We start from the raw sequence: 27,657 nt of genomic DNA, 5'->3' as shown, positions 1-27,657 counted from the left end.
AGAGATGAAAGGCTCTGGCTTTGCTTTGAGAACACTGACAACTCCAAAATGTAAAGCCCAGAGTGTGTCCAACTACAGCATCGCATCAACCACACATGAATAACTGATAAGCAATCCCTGCAATGTTGTGAGTTTCTTGTTAGTAAAAGTTTGGATGTAGAATGAACGTGACAAATGCTTATAGATGCCCAGAGAATGCTGATTCTCTGAGGCCCCTTTCATTAGAAATTAGTGCTTTACCTAGTAGTTTGTAATGCCTACCATGGAACCAAGCACAGTTATGTTTTTAATTTTAATAGTTTCATCATTCACAGAAGTTCTGCTCATTCAAAAAAGGCTGCACACAAAGTCCTTCTTGCAGGTTACAGATCAACACATATTTATTGTTTTAAGTGACCAAATACCAACAATTAAGAGGAATCGGTGAACTGGTATTATTTGGTCCATGAGGAGGTTGCTGGTCCGAAGTAACAATTGCTCTTAAAAAATACTTAAGGACTACATCAAAAAACATGTAAGAGTGAATAAGGTTGTTAAGCTCACTGAAGCTTGTCTTTTCCTAGAATCCCATTTCTCCAAAGTCCAGCTGGTTTTGGAGGGACCCATGACTATCTCACTAGTGTAGGTAAAGAATATTTCATGCTTGAATTATTTTCTAAGTTAAAAAAAAAAGGGCATTTTAATGTTGGTTCTCAATTTGTTTGTGTTTTGCTTTTGTTTATTCTCCAGTGTCAATGAAAAAGGGATATTTCTCCATGATATTCAAGTCATTATAGAATGTTCTGATATCCCTTCTTGTTTTTTAAGTTTTTAAACTATTATTTAATAAAACTGTTGGATTAACTGTGATATTTTATTTAGGGATATTGTCACACAAGTGTGCCATTTTTATGTATTTTCTAGGGCTTTGGAAGTTCTGTAAATGTTTGTTAAAGCTTATTAAAGATAGTTATCTTTTAAATTTTTAAAGAAATTAATCTATTATCATTACTTTTTTTTTAAGATTTGTTTTTGATGTGGACCATTTTTAAAGTCTTTATTGAATTTGTTACAATATTGCTTATGTTTTATGTTTTGTTTTTTTGGTCACGAGGCATGTGGGATCTTAGCTCCCTGACCAGGGATCGAACCCGCACCCCCTGCATTGGAAAGTGAAGTCTTAACCGCTGGACTGCCAGGGATTCCCTATCATTACTATTTATGAAGTAGGTTCTTGATCAACTTCCCTCTTTGTGTGTGTAAATGCTGTATCTAGAAACACAAATCTGATACCAATGTTTGCTGATGTACAAAATATAAAATTTTCCCTAAGCTTGAAATCTGGCTTTAAAGCTATCTCCATCATGAACAGGTACAATATTTAGGGCAACAGCTGGCACTTCAGTTGCTCATGGGGGGGAAATTCCCTCTGTTCCATATGACATGCCAGAAAATAGGATACCCAGCTATCTAACAAGCCAAACACATGTTAGTGAAGTCTGCGATCCAAGTTACTCTAAGAATTAATCCTGTGGTCTCTATACTCCTCCTTCTATCTCACTGAACAGAAACAGATCAATAATCATCCAGTAGCTGGTATGCAGAGGGCTGTACTCTGCCAAGTTTGGGGATGTTTGGTACCATGTTCTGATTCATTTCCACTCAAATTATCTCCCCCAGACTTATCCAACTTATGTGATTATCTTTCCTGTGCTACTGATTTCTGATCTTTCTTTTTAATCCCTCCTGACATAACCTAGCTGTTACTGCAGGTTATTCTTTATCCAGATTTAATATCTTCATTTCAAACTTAAGATCACAGAGCCAAAGTCAGAAAGTGCATTTTTAAATTTTCACCCTCTTAAATAGATTTAAGACCTAATAATATCATATATTTCAGTGATCTTACCAGTTTCTGAAACTTCATCTCCCATTCTGTCTTATAATTTTCTAATTTTCTCCTTCACTGGTCTCATTCTCCCCAATCCCTCTGTTCTGGAAAAACTTCAAGAGTTATGTTTAGCAGCTCTAGCTATGTCTGAACATTTCTCTTTGCAATTCAAATAATCATCTTAGGCTGATTTTAACAGCCTCCTTTACTCCATTCCATCTTTTACCCTTGCTGTGTAATGTTTACTGATGAATGTCTTTCTTAACAGATCTAAGTGGTCTAGTTACCACACGGGAAGCCTAGAGGTTTGAACACTAAGTATACATTTCTCTTGGCTATTTTCCATACCTCTAAACATTCTCTTCAATGCAACAGGGCTTGTGTTTCAATGGTAACAGAAGTTATCAGAGAACACTAGTTTAGACAGCAAGCAAGCCGCACTCCAACTGTTCAAACAGCCTGACTTTTACAGTAAAAGGAAAGGCCCTGGGCCAAGACCACTGAGATGAGCAGGTATTTTTAGTTCACTTGTAGGCCAGCTCTAATGTAATTCTGAAATGTTGTCTTCAAACCAAACTCAACTTTTTCAGGGCTGTCCAAATCTGTTTTCTTTTATAGCAAGTACAAATTCTTGGAGCAAGGGAAGCATGCGTATCATTTGCAATGCTGCTGCATGTCTATGGTGTTGATGCCCGATGGCTCAAATTAGTCCACAAAACAGATGAGCGCATTGTAATTAGCTCTTGTCAAACTGTTAGAAATACAAAAACCATTTCCACTGTAATAGAAATTATGAAAAAGAAAAATCTCTCCTATCATTTTCAGCCAAAATAGTTCCTGAAATGTCTGGTAGTTTAGGATTCCAGAGTTCTAAAAGAAGGCCATTTCGTTTTCAGAAAAGCTTTCATTTCATTGACACGGAGATGCTGAGATGCTGTTGTTGTATTTGATGAGATTTTAAACCTCATTTCTAAAAACGACCTGTCGTAAGTGGACACATTTTGTTGAGCCACAAAGCACTGATGTATGATTCTCAACAAACACATACTTCTTGTATTTTTTAAATTAAGATTTTTTGAACTTTTTCTATCAGTGTGTTATCATGTTTTCCTGAATAACTAAATGTTATATTTTGTCTAAACAAAAGAGGACATTAAGGGGGCATAACAATGGGTTCAGATGGGATAACTTTGATGTTAAACTCTCATGTGATGGTCATCAGTTTCTTGTTGACAATTTACTAGAATATTCATTGTTAGGACAGTAACACACAAGATTATTTTGCTCAGTCTTTAAGTTATTCGCAAACTTCAGTTAGTTAGGTTCTGGAGCTCTCTGGAATTTAATGTCCTCTCAAAGAAAAATATGAGCTATTAACAAGATATTTCAAAAAGGAAATTTAAATACTAACCAAAAGGTGGTGTAGTTTGAGATCGGGTCAGATAAAACAAAACAAAAAAGAACTATCCCCTTCTACTTGCCTTCAGAACTTTCTCAAAGATATCTTCAGGTAAACTTGTGGGAATGAGCAGAATGGTATAAATTAATCTGTCTTTAAAAGTAATGAAATTACCACATACAAAAGTTGATACAAAATTAATCACAGAGCTAAAACTATAAAACGTCTAGAAGAAAACATAGGAGAAAAGAGTTGTGGCCGTGGGCTAGGCAAAGAACTCATACATACAATGCTAAAAACATGACCTAAATGTGTATTTAAAAATTAGACTTCATTAAAGTTAAAAACTTTTGTGCTTCAAAAGACATCATTAAGAAAATGAGAAGACAACTCACATACTGGGAGAAAAAATGGCAAATCATTAAGCTGATAAAGGACTTGTATCCAGAGTATATGAAGAACATTTAAAATTAAATCTAAAAAAAAGTGATTAAAAAGTGGACAAAGGATTTGAATAGACATTTTACCAGTGAAAACACATGAATGTCTAATAAGCCCATGAAGAGAGGCTCAACATCATTAGTCACTAGAGAAATGTAAATTAAACCACAATGAGATGCTGCTTCACATCTGCTAGATTGGTTATAATCAAGGCAGAAAGTACTAAATTGTGAAGGTATAGAGAAACTGGAACTCTCATACATTGCTGGTGAGAATGTACAATGGTACAATCACTTTGGAAAATGGTTTGGTAGTTTCTTAAAAAGGTAAACACACATAAACTTAACATATGAACCAACAATTCAACTCCTAGTTATCTACCCAAGAGAAATGAAGACATATGCCACATAAAGTCTTGTATATGAATGCTCATTTACAGTAGCATTATTCATGATACCCCCAAATACAAACAACCCAATTGTTAATCAACTGGTGAATGGATAATCAAAATGTACTATATCCATACAGTGGAATACCTCAACAATAAAAAGAAGGCACTCCTGACACAATCTGTCATGGATTCAGAATCACTGTGCTAAATGAAAGAAGTCAGAAAGAAGTAAGTAAAGGACTACATTTGTATGATTCCATTTATGTGAAATGTCCAGAAAGGCAAATCACTAGAGATAGAAAACAGACTAGTGGTTGCTAGGGGCTGATGGTGGGAGTGTCTGTAGTTGGCATGAGGGGTCATACAGCTCCGTAAATTTACTAAAAATCAGTGAATTATACACTTAAAATGGGTAAATTTCATGGCATATATATTATACTTCAGTAAAGTTGTTTAAAATAAAAAGTGATAATTTCTGTGGAGGTAAATTCCAATCCAAAGAACTGAGAGAAACTAGGCCAAGGCAATGAATGATCATAGCTCTTGGATGTAGCTTGCCAACACTCTCAAAATATTTAAAATGCTAGTTGATGACACCATCTACATGATGGTTCTTCTAACAGTTGCTGCTCCTTTGAGTTCAGAGAAGTTCCACAAAGGCTATTAAGGAATAGCTAAAGCTAACATCAGCATCAATGATTGCTAATTATAATTGGAAAACCAAGGTCCTAGAGGCAGGTGATGAAAAATGGTAATAAAACGCTTCCAACCCTAAGGTGAGACTATTACGCAATGAGTTTTAAATTCCCATGAAAAATATGACCCATTTTGAAAAGAAAATGTTGAATTCCCTACCCTGTGAATAAGAAATGGCTCGAAGGATGACCAAAAAACGCTGAGGAAAACTCGGTCAGAGAAGGTAGGGGAAAAAAGGAAGGAAGGAAGGAAGGACAGCTTACAGGAACAGGCTGAAAGAAAAAAAATCAGATAAAGCAAAACAGAAGCAAATCTTAGTACAGGAAAATGAGGATAGAGCATACAAGGTCATCTTCCCTGCCCAGAAGAAAGCACTACTGCATAAATATGACAATGTTTTCTTACTCTGTAATCGTGCTGGGGAGCTCTTTTAATTTGGACCGAGACACTTCGGTTTTCATTTGAATTCCTCAGTGATGTCTATTACCAAGTTACCCATAGTACCACCTATCAGGAAATAAAACTTTTCACCCCCACTTCCATCCACACAAATAGCAGGAAAACATTCGGAGGGATTCATTTTATTTTTCTGGTCAGCGACAGTCAGCAGCTCCCTTTGGTTGGTTGGGTTTGTTTTTCTCGGTATATTACATCAAGAAAATAGAAAGGAAAAATGCTGAACACAGCAGGAAGAGTGAAATAAATCTGAAAACTGCTTCCCACTGTTTTTATTTCAGCACTTCGAAAACTCTGGGCTAATCCTGTATTTTCCTATACCGCTGTGTACATTTCCTAGATTTTTTTTCACGATAAAGCTTAATACGTGTGTTTGTAAGTTAACTGAAATATAGCAAGCATGGAGAAGCGGGTGAGCCCTGGCAGATTTCCCATTGTTTTCCCAGCCGTTTTCTCTATCAATTGCTGCAATCTACACTGGCTCCCTGTCCTGCTGTCAGTGCCGCAGAGCTATTGTATCTCCCAGGGCGACAGGTGTGGCTTTGTCCTCTAAGTGCATGACACTGGGCAGAAAGCAGCTCACCTTTCACAAGTTCACTGTTGTGGCAACATCACACTTCTTTCATTGACGTGGTTGCCTTTCAGACATGTTTGACCACACTGTGCAGAAGTGTTCATCACCTTTCTCGCTCTAATAAAGACATCGACTTAGTAGCAGCTCTGGGTTCAGTGTTTACTGGTGTAATAAGCGAGAGTGACATGTTTCCTCTTCTCTAGCTCTGGCTCGACCTTTTTTTTTTTAAAGGAACATTTATTTATTTATTGGCTGCTTTGGTCTTTGTTGCTGCACACGGGCTTTCTCTAGTTGCGGCGAGCGGGGGCTACTCTTTGTTGTGGTGCGTGGGCTTCTCACTGCGGTGGCTTCTCTTGTTGTGAAGCACAGGCTCTAGGCACGCGGGCTTCAGTAGTTGTGGCACGCAGGCTCAGCAGTTGTGGCTCGCGGGATCTAGAGCGCAGGCTCAGTAGTTGTGGCACATGGGCTTAGTTGCTCTGCGTCATGTGGGATCTTCCTGGACCAGGGATCGAACCCGTGCCCCCTGCACTGGCTGGCGGATTCTTAAGCACTGCACCCCAAGGAAGTATTAGCTCAATCTTGAGGAGGCAGGGAGAGGTGTACAGCTTCTAAATATCAACTAGAAAAGAGCACCTCATTGCAAATTACAGCAAAAGTAAATGGATTGGGGTTGGTGTCAAAGAGAGGGCAATATACTCCCTAGAAACAAAACACAGATCATGGTATCTATCATGGAATTTCTGGATTGTCTATATGGCTTTGTTTCTTTCTCTCTTATGACTGACCTATGCAAAATAAAGCATAACTGGCATACAGCTAGAGAGGCAGAGCCTAAAAAGGAACATTGTGAAAAGGTAAAATAAAAAGGGCTAAAAAATGTTTTCTAAGATTTCTCCCATAAAACAATTAAGCCTGTTTTCTTTTTCTATTGTGAAACTTTATAGATAATGAGAGCCCCAAATCAGCTAAAACATTTTAGTGTTCAGGGTAAAAGAGGTTATGTATGAATACATTTACCAAGCTATAATACAACATGAAACGTTTGTGTATATGGATATAACATAAGATGTGTGTATATAAATTTATATCTATACTGTATCTATATCTATCGATACTTTTATTCATCCATCCCATGGGAAGTGTGTAACTTAAATATTAAGTGATTATTTATGGGACTCTATCCCTCAACTGTAGAATAGAAATATCAATTCAATTATAACATGAAAGTTCATTAAATGCCATTAATGATATAGTTTATCTCACTTCTAAGGAAATAATTTTACATGGGATATATATTGATATAGTACTGTTAATATATTAAGGAACTTTATTATTTTGAAACCTCAACTGGAATTGAAAATGAAGCCTGCTTTAAATAATTATAATTAAATAAAATTATTACCACGTGTATTAGCCATAATTTTTTAACATCTATTTTACTATCTTATTTCCAGAAATAAGGTGGTAAAATTGGAAGGATTTTAAACAATTTTCATAGCCTCTCTTCAAGATCACATGAAAAGATCCTAAAGATATATTTTTAAAGCTTATTAAATGTAAAAGAATATTTTTATATTATGTGATTTAAAGTCATCATTTTATTAATCTGTTTTTAGAACTTCTCCCTTCCCGTTTTAAGATCCATTTAAAAGACTGTGTTAAAGATAAAGGTGTCAAAGATAAGAAAATGATAATCAGTACTGGAAACCTGTAACAGAGAAATCCTATACCTTGCTGAAAACCTCTTATCTTCTCACATCTTCAAGACTCACCCAGTGCTTCAGCACAGCTAAAATATGCCTGGGGACTTCCCTGGTGGTGCAGTGGTTAAGAATCCTCCTGCCGTTGCAGGGGACACGGGTTCAATCCTAGGTCTGGGAAGATCCCACATGCCATGGAGCAACTAAGCCCATGTGCCACAACTACTGAAGCCCGCGCACCTAGAGTCTGTGCTCCGCAACAAGAGGAGCCCTCAATGAGAAGTCCGCACACTGCAATGAAAAGTAGTTCCTGCTCGCTGCAACTAGAAAAGGGCAACGAAGACCCAACGCAGCCAAAAATAAAATTAAATTAAAGAAAAAAAAATTTTTTTTAATAAATAAAATAAAATATGCCTGGCCTATCACACAGAAGCAGTTGAAACTTGCTACATCATAACCTTTCAATTCCACTGCCTTTTTGACAATTACATGAGTCCTAGTCCCCTGATACACTGGTGACCTAAAAAAAGTAGTGTTGGTTTTTGGTTTTTCTTTTTGGTTTTGGTTGTTGCTTTTGTTGTCGTTTCTTCTGTTTTACTTCAGCCTCAATTATAGGTAAATTTTAGTCATATGAGTCTGACTTGATCTGCAATACAAGAAAGTTAGTGTGGGGAGGGAGTGTGGGAAGGCATCATGCCCCACCCAAAATCGGTTAATCAGTTTATTATTATATTATATGTAGTATAATATTATATTATTATATATTATATGTAGTATATGTATATATTATATATTATATGTAGTAGTTCCTAGTCCTATAACTGTTGGTTTAAATATATGTTAATTACTGCCTTCTTTAGGACCCGTTGGGCCATCCAACACTGCTCTATAGTTGACACCTCTTGTTTCTTTACTCAGTGCCCTGAACTTCCTTGTGCAAACCCTCTACCACTCTCAGTTGATGGTTTTTGACTCCACCTCTGGCTGCAGAAGGATGGACATTTGACTCAAACCTGGTCATGAGAGCAGTACCTGCTCCTGGTCATAGCGATTAGTTCAAGTATGGGCCAATCAGAACAAGTGAGACTCAACTCTGGGTCTTCGGGCCTATTGAAAAAGAGAGTCTTTTTTTCCTTACCAAAAGCTAGAAGAATGTAGACCTGGGGGTGTTGATTGCCACTTAAGAGAAATCTTGCCTAAGATCAATGCTAACACAGTGAAAACTAAGCCAAGAAATGGCCAGAAACTGAGTTCTGATTGAATCATTGAAGCCCCCAGATCCAGACATGTCTGGAAGCATAATTTGGCCTCTCACACATACATATCCACATACAAAAGAAGATAGAAAGGACAATTCAGACATTTTGATGAAATTCTTACAGCTTTTGAAAAATTTAGAATTCACCCACCACCCCTGGCCCCCACCAGACTGACCTAACTAGAATCTCTGGCAGGAGGGCCCTAGACTCTATATTTTTCATTATTCCCTCAGTGTTTCTGGTGATCAGCTAATTTAGGGAACTACTATGGGCATTCATCAATGCTTCTCACTCCTGTTCCAACACCATCAACGGGCCACATGAAGTTCACCTAATGCCCCAGAGGCTTCCCAGAGAACAGACTACAAAATAGACAGAGTAGGCTGAGGGCCATGGTAATTTTCTTCCTGGTAGCTGTCATGCCACCACCCCTTTTCTCCTCCAGTCAAGAGAACAGACTGCAGTTATGTGGGAGAGACTTTAATGAAAGGAAGTCTCTTCTCTTCCTTCTTCTCAACAGGTTCCTGATAAAGCAGTCTCTAATCCATGTGTATTCTAGAATATGTAGGGCTTACTCTCCTGATCTGTTTGACTATGACTGGTGAGAAAAGTAGGATGACCAGATAAAATATAACTTGAAAGTGGGTACCCAAATTCCATTTTTCTCATTGTCTTAGAAAATTCAGGTGGCCTGAATGGAAGGAACTAAGTTTGTCTGTTAGATCTTGGAACTCAGGGCAAGGGATTATTTGGGGGACATAGTCTCATGAGGTTTGGAGTGAGATCTCACTCGACTGGCTGGGTTTCTTTTCCCGCATTTTATAAAGCAAGAGAAATTACTCCAAATTTACCCTCCCATGTTTCTAACTTGCTTCCAATAATACTGTTCTCACAGTGCAGTTGTTTAGAAAGGTTGAGATTAACAAACTCTTCTGAGAGGATTTCCTGCCTTCAGATCTACTTAACAGGGGTTCCAGTTCCTGCAGGTTTGTTCATCTATGTCAGCTCTAAGGGTAGGCAATAGGCCCAGTATGGCCATCCCAATAAAAAAAGGGACCTTTTTATATCATTATTTTCAAACTTATCGACCTTTTTATATCATTGGATATTCTGGGCTAGTTTTCCCCATAAAAATTTGCAAGTCTACCTTCTCAGGCCAAAATTTTGTCTAATTAGCAGGCAGATTCTAGGCACAGCATTCTACCACTGACAACTGTACCTTTTAGGAAAGTGACCACAAACCATGTGCTTTCAGAAAGCTCATGCTAATATTTTTCAAAATGGACAGGAATTCACTGTGAACAAGCTGCATGAGGTCCTCTGGGTCTCCAAAAATTGGTGATCCTATAGAACCTGTCCCTTTGTGTTACCTTGAGTTGGGTTTTATGGGCAAGTTGTCTTGATGGAAAGGAATTTCCAGTGAGATGAAACAAGATGTGTTCTACCCTCTTTCACAGCGGCCCACACTTTCTTCTTTTTAACTTGTACCTTAATGACTTGTTATCTCTTGACTGAGCTAGATGCAGAGTGTGAAGAGAAGAGAGAAAAAGCATCTCCCAAAGTATTGATGCCATGGTGTCATTGTCACAAAATAGGTGTGAGCTTAAAAAACAAATAGCTTACCATTTACTTAGTGTTGAAAACAATGGTGTTAAGATTAATCATCTTAAAACCCAAATAATTACTTTTGGCAGATACTCTGTGACACTTAGCTCACTTACAGCTAACCCCTCTGAACAGGGTGCCATCATCTGAGGGTGGCAAGTTTTGGTTGAGGACTCCCAGGAAGTTGAAAGGTAAGCTCTTCTATGAGTGCTCTAATGGACCTTCCTGATGTCTATGGCGCTGAGAGTTTCATTAACACTCTCTTTAACATTTCTGCAGGCTAAAATAATCACAGTCATGCTCTTTGGCATAGAATTTTGAGGTTTGTGAGAAAAATCTTGTCCCATTCTCAGCCCATGTCCATGTGGAGGCGAGGTGGCATTTCACAGACGTATGTTTTGGTTAGGCTTCTCAACTTTTAAAAGAGTTGTCAACTGTATTCCCATCTCAGCTGAGGCTTAAAGCATGGTCTGTCCCTAATTGGCAACAGAATATTTGCACTCCAAGTACTTGTCAAAAGAGGATAACACTGAATGCTTGCTGCCCAGTGCCTATCAAAAATCAGTCATAGGAAATCGTATTTATGGAAGGTTGCCTGAAGGACATATATTCCCTTTTAGATATTCTACATTTTATTTTTGGATTTAGCCAAACCATTTGAGAGTAACATACTTAAACCCCATGGCTACGCCACTTCAAAATAACAGTTATCATTTGTGGTTATGTGCCTAGCACTGAACTAGGTGTTTTTCATGCACTTGGAATAATCTTTAAAATAATTGTGCAAAACAAGGGCGAATATCTGCTTTCCAGAGGAGGAGGAAACAATCCTGGCACCATCAAACCGCTTGTTCAAGACCACCCAGCAAGTAAACAGCAGAATCACAATTCAAACCAAAGTCTGTCTGGCTCCAAATTTCATGCCCTGTATACAGAGCTGCCGTTGTTTTACTGAATTGCATTTTGGTGCTGCAGCAGCCCCTATTGAGGGCAAGTATAAGACAGAATTCTATGAAGCACAGCATTGTACTTAACTCTGGAGATTTTGTTCACGTTATACATTGTCAACTTGATGGAGGCTCTTGAATAAGAATTTCTAAGGTCTCAGTACCGGAAATAGTTGGACTTTCACTGAGTAACTAATAGGCTTCATATAAAATATTAAGAAGATTGGGAATCATGTAACTAGTAGTTTTCCCCTTAATCTGCTTTCTGGGAAGCCAGATTCCAAGTTTTGACCTTCCTCTATCTAGTACTTGAGCTATGAATTTTATGTGCTACCTTCACCATTAGCATCATCTTACTTATCTCTCGACTCTCCAGTCATCAGTGTGATTCCTTTACTTACACATTAACTTGCTATACTGAATGTATTTTTGTAATTCACTTCCATTATTTTCCTGGAATGAGACAGAATATAATCAAACCCAAATAAGAAGTCTGTACCTATTAAGCATTTAGTCTCAGGACCCGTGCTAACTGGAATATTTTCTTTTTTAATCTTTATAGTAATTGTGAACTAGATTATATTATTAGCCCCATTTTACAGACGAAGAAAATGAGGTTCAGAGAGGTTAAGTAAAATGTCCAAAGTCATACAGCAGAGCCAGATTTCTGGCTGACTCCAGAATCTGAACTACTAACCAGTATGCTGTACCTCTTCAGCTCCATATCATGGTCAGTTAATAAGAATAGATGAACACAGTAGAATGGGAATAAAAGGATACATAAGAGAAAGGAAAAAGAAAAGACGGGAAAAAGATGCCCTAAAGAGAAGAAAAGGAGCAAGTAAAAATAGATGAAAAGTCAGGTAGAGAAAAGGAATGAAAGTTAATAGAGAAGAGGAAGAGCATGGGACAGAGATGGAATGTGTTCACAACTGGGCCTCCGAAGTCTATAATCGTGTGAACTGTCAGAATGACTTTTTCTGACATTTCAGCCACAAGTATTACCAACACACAAGTACTAACTCTTCACTATAAACGTCTATACGTAAACTTCACTATAAACTTCTGTATCTCTTCTTGTCTGAAACACTCCTTTGCCCAAGTATACGCTATCGTCTATTGTTATTTATCCCATTTTGTGTTTTGGCTCTCAACCCAAGTAGATTCTATCACTTGGTGGAGAATGGGGCCATACTCTTTACGGCACTGACCTAGCAGAGGCAGCATTCATGATGTTTCATAATGTTGATTTCCAGGAAAGAGCCTGGTATTTTTTTTCACTCCAAATAAATTCTTGTCTGTTGCCATCGATACACATAAAAGATTTAAGCACACACACATAAAAACAAACCCCAAATCAAACTCCTTTGTTTTTCTGACCCCAGACCAAGAAAACATCACTTTTTAGTGTCCTTCCACAGCCAGGGATATAAAAGGTGAATGTGGAAAAAAAAAATCACTCTCGAAAAGTACAGCGATTTACATGGGGTTGTATACATCAGAATAAGTTATCCCTGGAATATGAATTAATAATGAACCCTCCAAAACACTTTAAAAGTAGACCTTGCTATATTAGAAAATGGCTTCCTTGTTTTTACTTTCAAATGTAAGATTTATTTTTAAAATGAAGGTTTCTTTTCCCATGAAATTTTAATGGATCTGCTATAGATTAAGGAATGATATGGATTTTAAAAGTTCACATTGGAACCACCTAGGTGTCTGTGAATGTACTGTTGGAAATACCTTCGAGATTAATATCTGTCATACTGATAGTCTTTGAGAGAGTTAGCCTATGTAGCTGCCAAATTCTGTAGGTCCTATTTGGATTCGACATTCCGAAAACAACGAGAACTTCCTTGAGTTCTTAATTTTTTAGATCAAATCTAGGTTTTGTTAAGTTGGTTCCTTGTAGAAGAAATATGTAAGGGGGGGTGCACATTCCTCGTGTTTCTACATGGAAACCCTACCTCACCGTCACATTCTTGGCATCTCTCCTTAGTCTCATCTCCATGGAAGAGATTTCTAAACCCAGACAAGTTGGGTCATCTGTAAATTGCACTGACTCATTAACAAAATGAGAGGAACTACAGGATAGTGAAGCAAGCCCTGGATTTGGCCCCAGGTTTAGCCCCAAATCCACCACCCATGAAGTGGGCCACTCTGGGCAAACCATGGCCCAACCAATCATGAAAGATTGTTTTGAAGATAATGCATGTGAATATGCTTTGTAGATGGTAAAACATTAACAAATTAAAGATAATTATATCCAGATTCTAGTCCATATCTAGATATAAATAAAGGAAAGACTCTGGATTTTCATTCTGCTGCTGCCGATTAGTTAACATTTATTGAGTGATGTGAGATTTATGCCAGAACACATGGCGCCATACATGTCTTCTTAAAAGTGTCGGCTACTGAAATGCAGGGTCATATTAAGAACTCAACACCAGTGTTAGGGAGACAGTGAACATGGCCAGTGAACCGAAGATGGAGAATTAAGTTGATAAGTGGGAATGCCAAGAAAAATTCTAACTACTATTGGATTACAGGTTAATGTAGTTCAGAGTTGATGACACTAAGTCAAGGATACTCCTGACAAGGCAAAATGGACCTTCATATTATATCCCAGTTCCTTCAATTTTTCATCGCTAGGTATCCAACAAGAGCCTCCAAACCACTGCTGTAAGCTTCCAACTTACAACAAATTATAAAGCATTTATTTTGTCTTTCGTAACCATATGCAAATAAAAATGTGTTAACAAAGACTTTTTATAACACTCTTGTTTACTTTTTAAACTACTAAATTTAATGCTAGAAATAATCTTTGAATGTCCTTTAAAGATACACCGAATATTTTCTTCTCACAGCCGAGAGACACCTGACATTTTAGCCATTAAGCGTGGTGTTCCATCTTGTCTACAGGATCCATTTTTACGAGTCAAAGATGCTTAAATAAGGATCCTTTGTGTACTGTGGTTAACCTAAGCTTTAATGAGTTTTCTTTTAAATGCTCTTTACAAATTGAACTCAAGTTAAGATGTTTCAGAGGGCAAATGTCCACGATGATTTCATGGGAAGGATATACACATTTTCTGGTGGCAAATATTCAGGTATTCAATTCTTTCAAATAATAAAATGGATGAGAAGAAATGTGTTAATGCCGATAATATTCAGGCTAGAGAGAAGGGAAGAAGGAAAGTTCTAAGGAAGAAACACTTCTATGGAATCTTTTACTGATCAAGTAGCAGCCTAGGACAATTTCTTTAATGAACCTACTGATGTTTGATTAGGGTATTAAAAGATTTCTTTAAAAATGGGGCAATCCCAAGGGTTCTGCAGTTTCTGTGATATCCTTAATTAATTCTACTTTGAGTTCATTATTTAACAACTGCTTCAGGAAAATAAAAGGTCTGCCTCTCTTTAGACAAATGTTTGGGAGTTATTTTATCATGCAGTCCCTCCTTGCATAAGCTATTTCTTCTAAACGAGATTAAGAGAAGATACAGTGAGAAGCTACTTACGTTGCCAAAGGAGTGAGAGAAGTTATCCAGTTCTGCCTTGACTTTCTTAGTGTAGGGAAGAAAGTCTGCAAGTAATCACCATGCCCTTACCAAGAACAGAGCCATTTCTTGGCAGATTTAGCCAATTTCTTTAAGAGCTGTAATGTATTTTCCTCATCCTTTTATTTTATTTTATTTTTTTATTTTTTTAACATCTTTATTGGAGTATAACTGCTTTACATTGTTGTGTTAGTTTCTGCTGTATCACAAAGTGAATCAGCTACATGTATACAAACATCCCCATATATCCTCCCTCTTGCGTCTCCCTCCCACCCTCCCTATCCCACCCCTCTAGGTGGTCACAAAGCACCAAGCTGATCTCCCTGTGCTATGTGGCTGCTTCCCACTAGCTATCTATTTTACATTTGGCAGTGTATATATGTTCATGCCACTCTCTCACTTCGTCCCAGCTTACCCTTCCCCCTCTCCCTGTCCTCAAGTCCATTCTCTACATCTGCGTCTTTATTCCTGTCCTGCCCCTAGGTTTGTCAGAACCATTTTTTTTTTTTTAGATTCCATATATATGTGTTAGCATACGGTATTTGTTTTTCTCTTTCTGACTTACTTCACTCTGTATGACAGATTCTAGATCCATCCACCTCACTACAAATAACTCAATTTTGTTTCCTTTTATAGCTGAGTAATATTCCATTGTATATATGTGCCACATCTTCTTTATCCATTCATCTGTTGATGGACATTTAGGTTGGTTCCATGTCCTGGCTATTGTAAATAGTGCTGCAATGAACATTGTGGTACATAACTCTTTTCGAATTATGGTTTTCTCAGGGTATATGCCCAGTAGTGGGATTGCTGGGTCATATGATAGAATAGAGCCATTTCTTCCCCAGCTTTCAAAACTTCCTTTCTACCTAAGGTTATTTTTGTTGGGGACATATGCCAGTGATTGCTTTGATGGACAACTTAAACATTTAGATCTTCCTCTAGAAATTGCTTTGAAAAAGTACATTTGGCCTTTTTTGACTCATATTCCACGCTTTATCCTTTGACTTCTTCCCTCAGTCATTCAGCCATAGGTTCTTTTCTCTTGATTTGGGTTATCTGAACACACACACACACACACTCTCCTTCGAATGACTTCATGACAAGTGGTCTGAGTCGGAGCAGTACCTTAAATTTCAGCTGCCCTGTTGGCTCCTGTATTTACAACATCTGAATTTATTGTGGGCCCTTGTAGTGCAATTTTTGACACATCATTAAGCTCCCTTTTCATCGGGAGCCTAAGGGCATATTCAGGCTCACTGTGAAGAGCAAGCCTAAATAACAGTTAAAACACGTGTCATGAGCTGCAAGGGGCTTGTTTGCCAGCAGGGCAAATAGTTCACTGCAGCTCCAGCAATACCCTACAACAGGGTGGGTAGAGATAATGAGATAACCACACACCACAAGTGAGTTGTTCATCTTTGTCTTCAAGCATCTAAGAACACAGTTATCTCAGTAGGATGGTGCACCCTGGAGAGTTATAAATATCTTTCAGAAGGTAAAGAAAAATAGTCAAAGAAAACACACCTGAAAAATGTAAGCAAAAGAAGAGTTGTGAGCAATTTTTTTAAAGCAAAATATCATCTATACCAGAACTTACTGAATCAGGCCGATAAGTTCTGTGTGCCTTTTTTGGCAATATGTTTTCTTTTAATTGTATGCAGATTTATTCTAATGTTATGATGCTAATCAACCTGTGTAGCTATAATAATATAAAGGCAATGTCAACACCTCATCAACTAATCACACTGCTTCTTTCATCCTAGACACTGTATCCTCCCTACACAACACAAAAGTACTATAAAAATTATTTATACAAATAAACTATTATCTAAAGACTAAAAAGGCATAATAAATTATGTGTAACATGGCCCAATTATGTGATAATTTCTTTGTTTTAATTATTCGTATAGTTTTAATGAAGGGGTTGCTAGAAGGTGGAACCATTTTTATATTTAATGGAAAAAACAAATTTGTTTTTAAGAATGAAAACAAAGATAATTAGCTCTCAAATTAGAGGCATACTAATATATGCATGCTCGTAAATTATTATCAGGACTATTACTTTGTTCGTGCTATCAGAACTTTTCTTTCTGGAGCTCTGCTGTTGGCTATTCAAGTTATTTTTCCCATTTCTGTTAAATGTATTAATATCTTGCTGTTCATCAAGTGCCAAAATAAAGGTTAAAAAAGTTCCCGAGATTATCTACTGAAGAAAAATTGGGGTGGGTGATGACAACTATGATCTTTCAAGATGCAGTTTATGAATGCATAATAACTTAAGAAAGTGAGAAAAAAATAGATTTATCAAGAAAAGAGAGAACTATCCTAAATTCAACACAGCAAATCAGCAAATTTCTTCAGGGAAAGACATCAAATTTGAAAGGCATCAATACTTTTCTGCTGTCACCAAACTGTTATTTATGCTCATGTGCCAGCTGGATTTGTGTATGTGCGTGCATAATCTTTTTCTCACCACTGATGTCATCATTAAAGCTGTGCAAGATTTTTGATTTTCGCTTTGCACAATCTTCAGGGGAGACTTGGACATTATGGTGAAAAGTTTGTGACAAGTTTATAAAAGTAAGAAATGTAGACTTTATGGCAGTGAAATTTCACCACTGTAAAACAGAGGAAGCTCTCCTGACTGTGTATTATCTGGTCTTTCCAATCCCCATTAAAGAAGCACACAGGACAACTGCAGACAAATAGGTAGGTAACTGTTTTTTTTTTTTTTTTTTTTCAGTCAGGGGAAAGAGAGACATTTGGTATCACCCATGTAACACTCCCCAGAACTAGCTGTTTTGAATTTTAAGCATATTCTAGAATTTTTTCAAGACATACTTTTTTTTACAACATGCAGAAAGCTACTGACCACTAGACATCTGTTTCTCCAGGCATAAACTAGTACTGCTTTTTATGGCTGTAAGCCTTATTTATGAGGTTTATAAGGCTTCAGGACATGAAGATTTTAGGAAGTTTTGTTCACAAAATCTCAAAGCTGCAATGAATTAATTTTCAGACTAGGAGTCAGTAACTGGGGAACAATAGTGAAGGGTCATCATGAGGAAGAGACACCCATGGCAAGCCAGAAGCAGCTGGTTCTAGAGTTGGAGATTTCAGGCTGCACAGGTGGCCACCTGTACAGGGTGTGCAGGGCGGAGCCAGTGAAAGGGGTCCCTTCCCACAGCATCCACATGGCTTCACTCAATCTTCATTTCTGACTGGCCTGACAGTTCCTTCAGTCAGGAAACATATTCGTCGGTCTAACTCTTTCAGCAGTTCTGCAGTTTCTCCGGAAACAATCTAACCCAAAATAACCCTTCCCAAAACAACTCTTCGTTGGGAGACCTAGTGACTGGATTAGGCAATAGTGTACTGTTATTATACATTACCTTTCTTAGCTTAGTTAGCAGTTAAGAATGCATAGGTTTGAGGAGGGGATTTTTGAAAGGGAAGTAAACTGATTTTTACTGAGTGTCTCTTGTAGGAGTGGCTCAGTAAATAGATCTCTTTCGTACGTTTTCTTCCTTTATTTGAAGAGAACCCTGCAAGGTAGGTATGAGTTTCCCCATTCTGACAAAGGAGCTAACTGAAGGTCCGAAAGGTTAGCTAACTTGTCCAATGCAGAAAATATAACAGAAAGGAGTTATAACGGCCTGGGTCTGAAGCCTGGCTCTGTCCTAGTAGCTCCGTGGCAGTGGGCAAGAGACATCACATCTCTGAGCTTCTTTGTCCTCATCTGTGGGGTTATCGTCCGTCAAGAGCAGGGATGCTCTCTATGTACACCAATTTGATGGGTGCCTGACCCATCACATGTGCCCACTAAAAAGGTCGCCTCTGCCAGGGCTGTGATCCTCAGGACTTTGCACCACCACGGCATCACGATTACCACACTTAGATTCTAATTTGCATCCAGCCTGTCTTTCTTTAAAGCTCTTGCCCTTTCCTCAATATAGTTCTTCAAACTGGATTATAGGAAGAATGAAGGAAAGAATAAACCCATCTGTATGTCTGCATTGTGTCATTGAGAGGTACTCGTATAGCCAAAGGTATACGAGTCCTAACTGGTCCTCAAGGGCTTACTATCCAGCTGGGGAGAGAAGATATACACATAGGACCGATTTAATACAGAAAACATGATATTGTGTTGTGAAGCAGCACAATGAAGAGTAAAGACAGAAAGCACTTGAGGAGTTGAGGGGTTTTCATTACTCTATTTCTTCACCTTCTCCAGTCTCCTGTGATTTTTCTGGTTACCATGGAAGCTGGAATCAACTCAGATTCTTTATAAAGACACTCAGGGTTGAGACTTACTGCTGGAAGATTTATACTATGAAATTCCCTTTCCCTGGTGATTTTAAGATTTCACAGTCTGAGCCTTTGTCTTTGGAACAGATTTAAAAGACCCACCCGATTGCTCATGGTTTTGTCCAAAGTGGCAACCTTAGTTGCTTATTATATAAACTGGAGCTGATAAAATGTGCAATTTCCCATTTATTACATCTTTGCTTCTCTTAGACAAAAAGACAAGGTATTATTGGATCCTGCTGTATGGTTTAAAAATCATGGACTTATAGGGCTTCCCTGGTGGCGCAGTGGTTGAGAGTCTGCCTGCCGATGCAGGGGACACGGGTTCGAGCCCTGGTCTGGGAGGATCCCACATTCCGCGGAGCAACGGGGCCTGTGAGCCACAACTACTGAGCCTGCGCGTCTGGAGCCTGTGCTCCGCAACAAGAGAGGCCGCGATAGTGAGAGGCCTGCGCACCGCGATGAAGAGTGGCCCCCTCTCGCCGCAACTAGACAAAGCCCTCGCACAGAAACGAAGACCCAACACAGTGAAAAATAAATAAATAAATAAATAAATAAATAAATAAATAAATAAAAAACAAAAAAAAATCATGGACTTATAAATGAGGGCCATTTGCATCCCAGGAAGCAAAGAGGTTTTGACTGGAAATACACTCTGCTGTATATAGGACTCTCAGTATAGTGCTTTTTACCCTAAAAGCAAAGCTTTTTGTGGAAAACCTGCCTTTTCATCTCTTTCCAGGAAGATTCTATGGTTTTGACAGAAGCAAAACTGAGTCACACTGTCCCTGGAGGGGTAAGCCAAGCACGTGGTTAAGAACAGAGCTAGTCTGTTTGGGTACGACACTACTACTTAGCAGCCACGGGTCTCTGGGTAAGCTACTTCACCCCTCTGTTCCTCAGTCTCTTCAGCTGTATGTAAATTAAGGATAATAGGAGTAACTACCTTATGAGATTGTTATGATGATTAAATGAGTTCCTATTTATAAAGTCCTTAGAACAAAGCCTGGCACATGGTAAGCACAACTTTAAGTGTAGGTTAAATGAGTAAGAGCTGAGCTTGCTTAAACATTTCTAGAGCTAGTTTTCTCTTTAAAAAATATTTACCTATTTATTTATTTATTTGGCTGTGCCAGGTCTTAGTTGCGGCATGCAGGATCTTCACTGGGGCATGCAGGATCTAGTTCCCTGCAGGGATCGAACCCTGGCCCCCTGCATTGGGAGCGTGGAGTCTTAACCACTGGACCACCAGGGAAGTCCCGAGCTAGGTTTCTTTAAGCAGCTCTCTGGTTAGAGGGCAGAACAAGTAAATATCTGAAATCTGAAGCCCTTGGGTTTGAGGGTAGGGAAGGGGGGACTGGTTAACCGATCAGCCACCTCTTAAAGTAGAATGAGTCTCAGTAAGGGCCCCCAAATCAGACGACTCTTCATGCTCACAGAACAGTAAAGTATTCATCGGTATATTTAACATTCGCTTATGCTTGCAAAGAGTCAGAAAGGCAGACATCCTGAGGCACAGCTCTTGGACAGGACTTTTGGCAAATGATATTTAGACATTCCTTCACATACCGCTATTTGATTTAAGGCAGTGATTTGTTAACTGGGTCATCTGTAACACATATCCCTTCCTTTTTTTGGAAATACACCTGTTTCTGGGATTTGATTTGGCTCCTAATTCAAACAGACCTCCAAGTGCTCTGAAACAAAATCAACCTAAAATTATACACTTTTCTAGAGTTACATTTAGGCCATATGGTTTAAGTTGTCCAAATGTCACAGAAGTAACAGCAGCAGCCATCATCATGCTTTACACTTACCCAGCATCTTTCCTGCCAGAATATTATGTAAGTTATAAAAGTTGCATTACGATAGAGGTGTTAACCCTAATTCCAAAAGGACAGTCACTGCTGTGTTTCGGTTTAGCTCCATTCCATGGTGGATTGCTACATGAGAACTTCTCAAAGTCCATAATAGTTTCATGATGGTGTTCTTATAACTGATAATGTCTCAACTGTGACCTCTTATGATATGGAAAATGGGTGGCAGGCATGTAGGACCAAGGCCTTTTTCTTGGGTCTCTGAGAGGACTCAACTAAATTATTAGACTCACTGCAGTAGAGTCAGAGAACAATGGCCAGGAAGTCATTTCCAGAAACTCCTGTAAAATGCATTGGAAACGTCTGGGCAGTGAGGACATCTCAGTGCATCATCTTAAATGTTCACCCATCTGAACTTGAAATTCTCTAGCAGATGACCAGATCTGTTTCTTAGCACCCAGCACCTTGCGAGATATATAGGAGGTACTCAAGAAACAAATGCTGGTGGACAAATAAACGTATTAAATGCATAATTAGCCTGCTGTAACAACCAGAGAGTTTTACAGTATATATCTGGAGTGAATGTGATGGATTTAGGCAGAGCAAAGGCAATAAGATGATGCTGGACAAGAGAAATGATACAGTGTTGGCACGGGCAGGTGTGGACCGGTGGGATGAAAGGGATCCTGAGAGTTGTTAGTGGTGAATTCTCTAAGTAGGATGGTGTGACTCAAGACAAAATTCCAGCTTGATTTGGCCTAGAATTAGTCCTGTGGTGTTGAAGGTCTTTGGAACTATCTAGGCTGGAATACTGTGAAGATCTATGCTTGCCTGCTCATCAACCAACTAAACAATCAATGAACTGACTAACCAAGCCATGGGCTAGGTGCTAGGACCCAGAGATGAATACTTTTCTCAGGTGCCATCCTGCAGTCAATAAGCTCACAGTGACATGCAAGAGCTCAAAATTCAATTTTTTAAAACATTTTGCCCCATACAGGTGCTTGGCTATCATCTCCAAGTTGAAGTCATCACATCTGAATATCCAGAAAGTTTTATAATCAACTGTAACCATGCCTTTGGGTCAACATCCCATTACTGCCAGATTCTGCTTTACCTGCTTACCCAGAATAGAAAGACATTAAGCTAATATGTACTATTTCCCCTGCAGTCGAGTTTTTACACTGGAATACTAAAAAATACCAGGGTTTATATAGCAGTTTGCTGATGGCAGGCAGAGGTAAGGCTAAACAATTTTTTTATTGCTGGGAATTTTAAGAAGATGTAAAATAAGCTTGAAAATGTTTCATAATAGAATGGCTGTCATATTTACTTAAAAATCATGTGAGGCTTCAAAAAAATTTCTTGTCCACCATGGTCCCTTTCAGGCTGGGCAGCCCAGGCCTCCTTGTGATGGGCGTTCACTCTGCTCTACTGATGACTGATGACAGGGTATCTGGGAAGCAATGAGACACAAACCCAACACTGGGTTTGAAGTCTGGCTCTAGCACTTTCTAACTCTGTGATATCAGACAAATTTCTCTTTCAGAGCTTAGATTTCCTCTTCCATGAAATGCTAAAATAACAGCACCTTCCTTAAAAGATGATTATAAAGATCACATGATGACATTTGTACACCGCCAGGCATATCATATATGCTCAATAAATATTCATTCTCTTTAATTGAAAGAAACTAATTCACAAATCACATTCTAGTACTTTCTATACCTCGATTCAGTATTTAATTATGTCCTCTGGTAATAATTAGAGATCTAGAATAATGACCTCAGGCTAAGCACTAGAAATATGGCTGCATCTGACCACCAGAGGGGATACAAAGTCAAGTCCTTTGAATCAAACTTGAATCACCATAAATGAATCCCATATGCTAAAACTGGGCTGGGTTCAAAGTGATACCCATCTTAAATGCAAATAATGTAGCTAGGGAAAATCCCCCATTTCTCAACTCTCAGGGGGATTCTTGGAGCCATCTAAATAAGTTCAAGAGTGGAAGAAACAATGAAGAGAGAATATCCTCTAATAATACAATGATATTATAGGAAAACACAACAAAATTAGGAATCCTGGGATATACAGAGGAACATAAAGGTGACAAATAGCATCCACTTCTTCTCTCCTTTCTTACTCCTTAGTTGCAACATTAGGGGCCTGAGAAGGTGAGTGTGAGAGAAAAGCTGTGCTTAGATCTTCCAAGAGAAGAGCTTATAAGGCAAGAAGAGATTTGGACCCTGCTAGGACCATCTGATCGGGCCTTTTCATTTCCTGGGCTGCTCTAGATTTCTTAAGGCCCTCATCCTTTCCATGTAACCCCTTTGCTTCCTCTTTATTCCTTATTTTGGGTTGGGAGAGGGAAACACTTGGATTGATCAGGGCTTACTAGCCATGTGCTATGAGCATGTGATTAAACTCAGTGGACTTTCCATTTCTGAACTAGGAGTACTATCACAAGACTCAAGTACCCTTGTTAGAACAAAATAGCATAATAATTGCAAAATAATCTAGATAGCAATTCCTCCTAATTTCTAGAAAGGCAGTATTGCTTATCTGAAAGATAGCTAAATTTGTTTTGAAGTTGCATTTGAATATTAAACAAGCTATTTTGACAAAGCATCTGCGTTCATTTGAGGTGGATTTGTGTGTGTGTGGCAGGGGTTGCTGATGAAGAGTTAGTTCTACCCTTAGGTTTGGCCATTTCAGATAAAACATCTACGTACTTGGCAGAGTAAGCATTTAATATGGGATGCATCTTTAACAGTGGAATGCCACAGGAGACCGGAGAGCATAGAGCTGGCTATGTGGCATGCATCCTAGGCTTAAAGGAGAAATGTAGATGGGTTCTTCCCTTGTCCCTCTAAGGTTGCCAGCCCAATTCATCAGGAAATGGAGACAGGGATTCAAGGACACACCCCTGAGGTGGAAAGGTGCCACTGAAAATAAAATAATGGCATTGCAAAGGAAGTACTTAAGAGGTTGACAACCTCAGACACAATGGTGGCAAAAGGGAACTTAAATCACAAATCCATGGTCAATAATGAAGACTGGCACTTAGAATGGAAACGCTCTTAGGATGTAACTTTTCCCCATTAAAAACAGCTGAAAAACAAAGCTGATTTTCTATGCCGTTGCTACTCCTCATTTCATAGTGGCACAACTCCCACCCCAAATGTTGTGGAATTATATTCAGTATAGATTTGTTTATCAGTTCTTCTACCCTATCTATTTTTCAGCAGCTGATTAGTCTCCCTGGGAGGTAGACACATCTCTGACCAAGAGCTGCTTGACTCTTTCCCATCCTCACACATGCATCCCAATATCCACATTACTTATAATAAATGTGCTTCTATGTACATATATAAACACATTTGTATGCATATATGTTCCCAATACTGTATTCAAAGACACATTCCAAATGGATGTATATATGCATTCATATACATATAGGAATCCAAATGGATTCCCAGAGGGAAATGTGGAACACATTGTTAAAATGTCTGTCATCCACGTAAGAGAAACAGAAATGTGCTGGGCATTGAATTTGCATACAGCCCCGAGCTCAGAGGTTCCTGTATGTGCACCGTTCTCCTGTTCTTGATGATGGGCATATCTGACAGAAAGATTCTGTCAGGATTAGCTCAGGAAAAACACCCCCAAGGAGATAATTTGAAGACATACTGAGAATTTGCCTCAATACATGAAAATAAACATGAAATCCTCAGCACTCTCTGCACATTGAGAAGTTCCCACCAACACCCCGCTGCACACCGGGGGATAATCTACTGGAGCTAATTAACACCAGTCATACACAGAGCCGTTAGAAGTGGTTGCCACTTAGGATTGATTTAGTTGCTGCAGTGCTTAAAAGAGACTTGAGAAGGTTTTTGTGTAAATGTGGGAGGAAAGAGGAGGAAATAAAAGTGTATAAACAGCTGCAGAATTAAAAGGTGTTAAGGTCTTTTTCTCCCCCTGAAGACATTAGGGAAACTTATTGAGAAACTATTAGTATTCCAGTAAAGAAAGCTTTTTACTTGATTTTATGTTTCCTTCCACATCAAAATTACACACACACACACACACACACACATACACACACACTCTCTCTCTCTCTCTCAATGCAGAGTCTATAGATTGTGGCCATGAAAAAGGGCATGTTTTACTTCATAAGCAGACAAGCTCTTTGTTAGATGCTAACATATGGATTGTGTCATCTAAAAAAACAACAATCTTTTATCTCCATGTCTACTTCTCACTTTATTTTACCCTTCTGAAATATGTAGATTTTCAGCAAAATTATTAATTGGTAACATGTCTTAGGAAAAATCATCAAGGAATAAAAGGCCACAAACAATTCCTTCTTACTAAACTATCTTTGTGATATGATAAGGACAGAACAAGTCTAACTACTTTAAAATGTTCTTCCTCAAAGTGAATGTCATGGATGCTATCTATGAATAAACAATATCTCTGATAATCATGACACTGAAATATCACAACTGAATAAATAGAGGTTTCAGCAACCTGCTTTTTATTACTGCAACACCACGGAAGTAATATTAAAAAGACCATTAGTGTAAATCCCATTAAGTCAGGCTTTGTGAAAATTGAGAGAGTTGCAATTGATTTTTTGCCCTGGTAAAAGGGTTTACCAAAGAAAATTATAATGACATAATAAGGATTTCAGGGGAGAGAATGTGTACTTTGGATTTGAGAGTCTACTTTTTATTTTAGCTATACCATTTGTATCTGATATCGCTAGAAATCATTTTTGATTCAGGGTAGTTCTATTTGGCTATGTTTTGCTTTCTGTTAGTCGAGATACTGCTTATTAAGAATAATAAAGCCTACATGAAAAATTCTGTAAAATATATTTTTCCATAGGTCTAGACTAGCCTAGAAAATAAAATTCAACAAAAACACACTGACATTGAGTATCTGCTATATTCAAAGCCCTCTACCACATCCTCGGTAGAATAGAGAAACACACTCAATCTCTTCTCCATCCTTTAGAGGTTCAACCCAGGAGGGAAGACAGACACATTCACAAAGAACTGGGGAATGGCAAATAGGTTCATAATGAGAATCAACTCAAAATAACTGGAGCTATTTAGCTACCTGGAGTGTTTTGTTGAGATACGACAGGGGTGCAAGTGCTTGTGCTGTGATCAATTTATAATGCCTGTTGAGAGAGGGCATTAGCAGTGTAGAACGTAGGCAATGTCTCTGCCAACTCTGGCCTAGAAGATGGAATATAAGGATGGGGTTAGATTATATGTAAGAAATAAGGTTTGAATGGTTAGTGAGGTTTTATTTTCACTATCTTTCAAAAAATAACCAATTGTTAGACGGGGTTTTGGAGCCATTAATTGTGCCTCCTTATATGAATTTCAGAGTGGTTGATGTAGAAAATAAAAGCATGAACAAAGTATTCAATATTAACACTGAAGGTACAAAAGTTTACAAGTGTCATAAATACAAAATGAGAGATTGCTTTGAACTGGACACAATAGTAGAGAAGAAGTCAGGGGTTCTCAGAATTTGCAGTGTGGGACCAGCATATCTGAATGAGGCAAACAGGCTGATTATTAGGTAGAGAGAAAGGTTGTGTTCTTGCAAAATTAAGATTTTTTTTTTTTGCTATGTCTCCAAATATTAACTAAAAAAGGCTAGCTGGAAGCAGCTTCTCATTCTACTCTCTAGATAGAACAGATATCATGTACCAAAGAGGACTATGAAAGGTCGTCCTCCACCTATATTTCCCCTCATTCTGCTTCTTGGATGTTCCCCCATTAGCACTGTCATCAAGTGACGTCACGAACTGACAAGGCTTTCACTCTTCATTCTTTAAAAGAAGTAGGAGAGAGAAGGAAAGCTGAAAAATATTTTAACAAATGTGTGGACATATTTGTATTCATTTCATTAATTTACTTCTATAGCTAAACTCATCTACTCCAAGAGCACTAAAACTTTATGGATGCCAGTTTAAGAGCCTACTTTGTCTTCCGGGTCTACGGAGGCAGAGAGGCGTGCCCGAGGCACGGAAAGATGGAATGAAGAGTATCAGAACGTCAGTCTCACTGACATGCCGGCAGCTCCTCAACTGCCAGTTGTAGAAACATTTTCGGAACCTCCTTCACTCACAAGTTTTACTTTACATTGATGATTTTTAAAAACAATAGTTACCATTTTCCCATCCTCCTCCAGCAATTTCTGGTTTCTTTCCTTGGTCTTTTGAAACTCTATCTCCTTTCCTCTCTTGAATTTAGTTCTTCCTTTTCCACTTGATTATGTATCCTTTTGTGGAAGGAACCCAGCTGGGTTTTCTAGGCTGACTTCACATTAGAATAACCTCAGGATAGTTGGATTTTACTCATCAGACCTGGCCCCTATCCAAGACCAGTTACATCAGAATCATTCAAGGGCAGAAACAGCAGTGTGTGTGCATGGGCGTGTGCATGTATGTTCTTCTAATGTACCCTTAGGGATTCTAATGAACATCCAATAGAGTGGATTACAGTAGACCAGGTGTGCTCAAGGTGTGGTCCCCGGACCAGCATCGTCAGCATCACCTGTAAACTTGTTAAAAATGCAAATCTCTGAGCCTTACCTTCAC

General features: G+C 38.5%; 1 protein-coding gene across 18 annotated transcripts in view; it reads right to left on the bottom strand.

Annotated features, from left to right (window-relative positions):
* MCTP1 (multiple C2 and transmembrane domain containing 1) overlaps positions 1–27,657 on the bottom strand; it is a gene marked incomplete at its 3' end in the record, with an annotated part of 550,519 nt that overhangs the window by 111,316 nt on the left and 411,546 nt on the right. The window contains exon 19 of one of the 18 annotated variants that reach the window (XM_082458041.1): positions 19,767–26,886. The exons of the other annotated variants lie outside the window; for them this stretch is intronic. Coding sequence (XP_082314167.1) covers positions 26,875–26,886 — 12 coding nt within the window. Of the gene's footprint in view, positions 1–19,766; positions 26,887–27,657 lie in introns of those variants that run through there. 18 annotated transcript variants of the gene reach the window in all.

This window comes from Balaenoptera physalus, assembly GCF_965194825.1.
Source record: "Balaenoptera physalus genome assembly, chromosome: 3".
Classification (NCBI taxonomy): domain Eukaryota; kingdom Metazoa; phylum Chordata; class Mammalia; order Artiodactyla; family Balaenopteridae; genus Balaenoptera; species Balaenoptera physalus.
The sequence above is the reverse complement of the archived record's forward strand: the minus strand, read 5'-3'. Positions and strand labels throughout refer to the sequence as shown.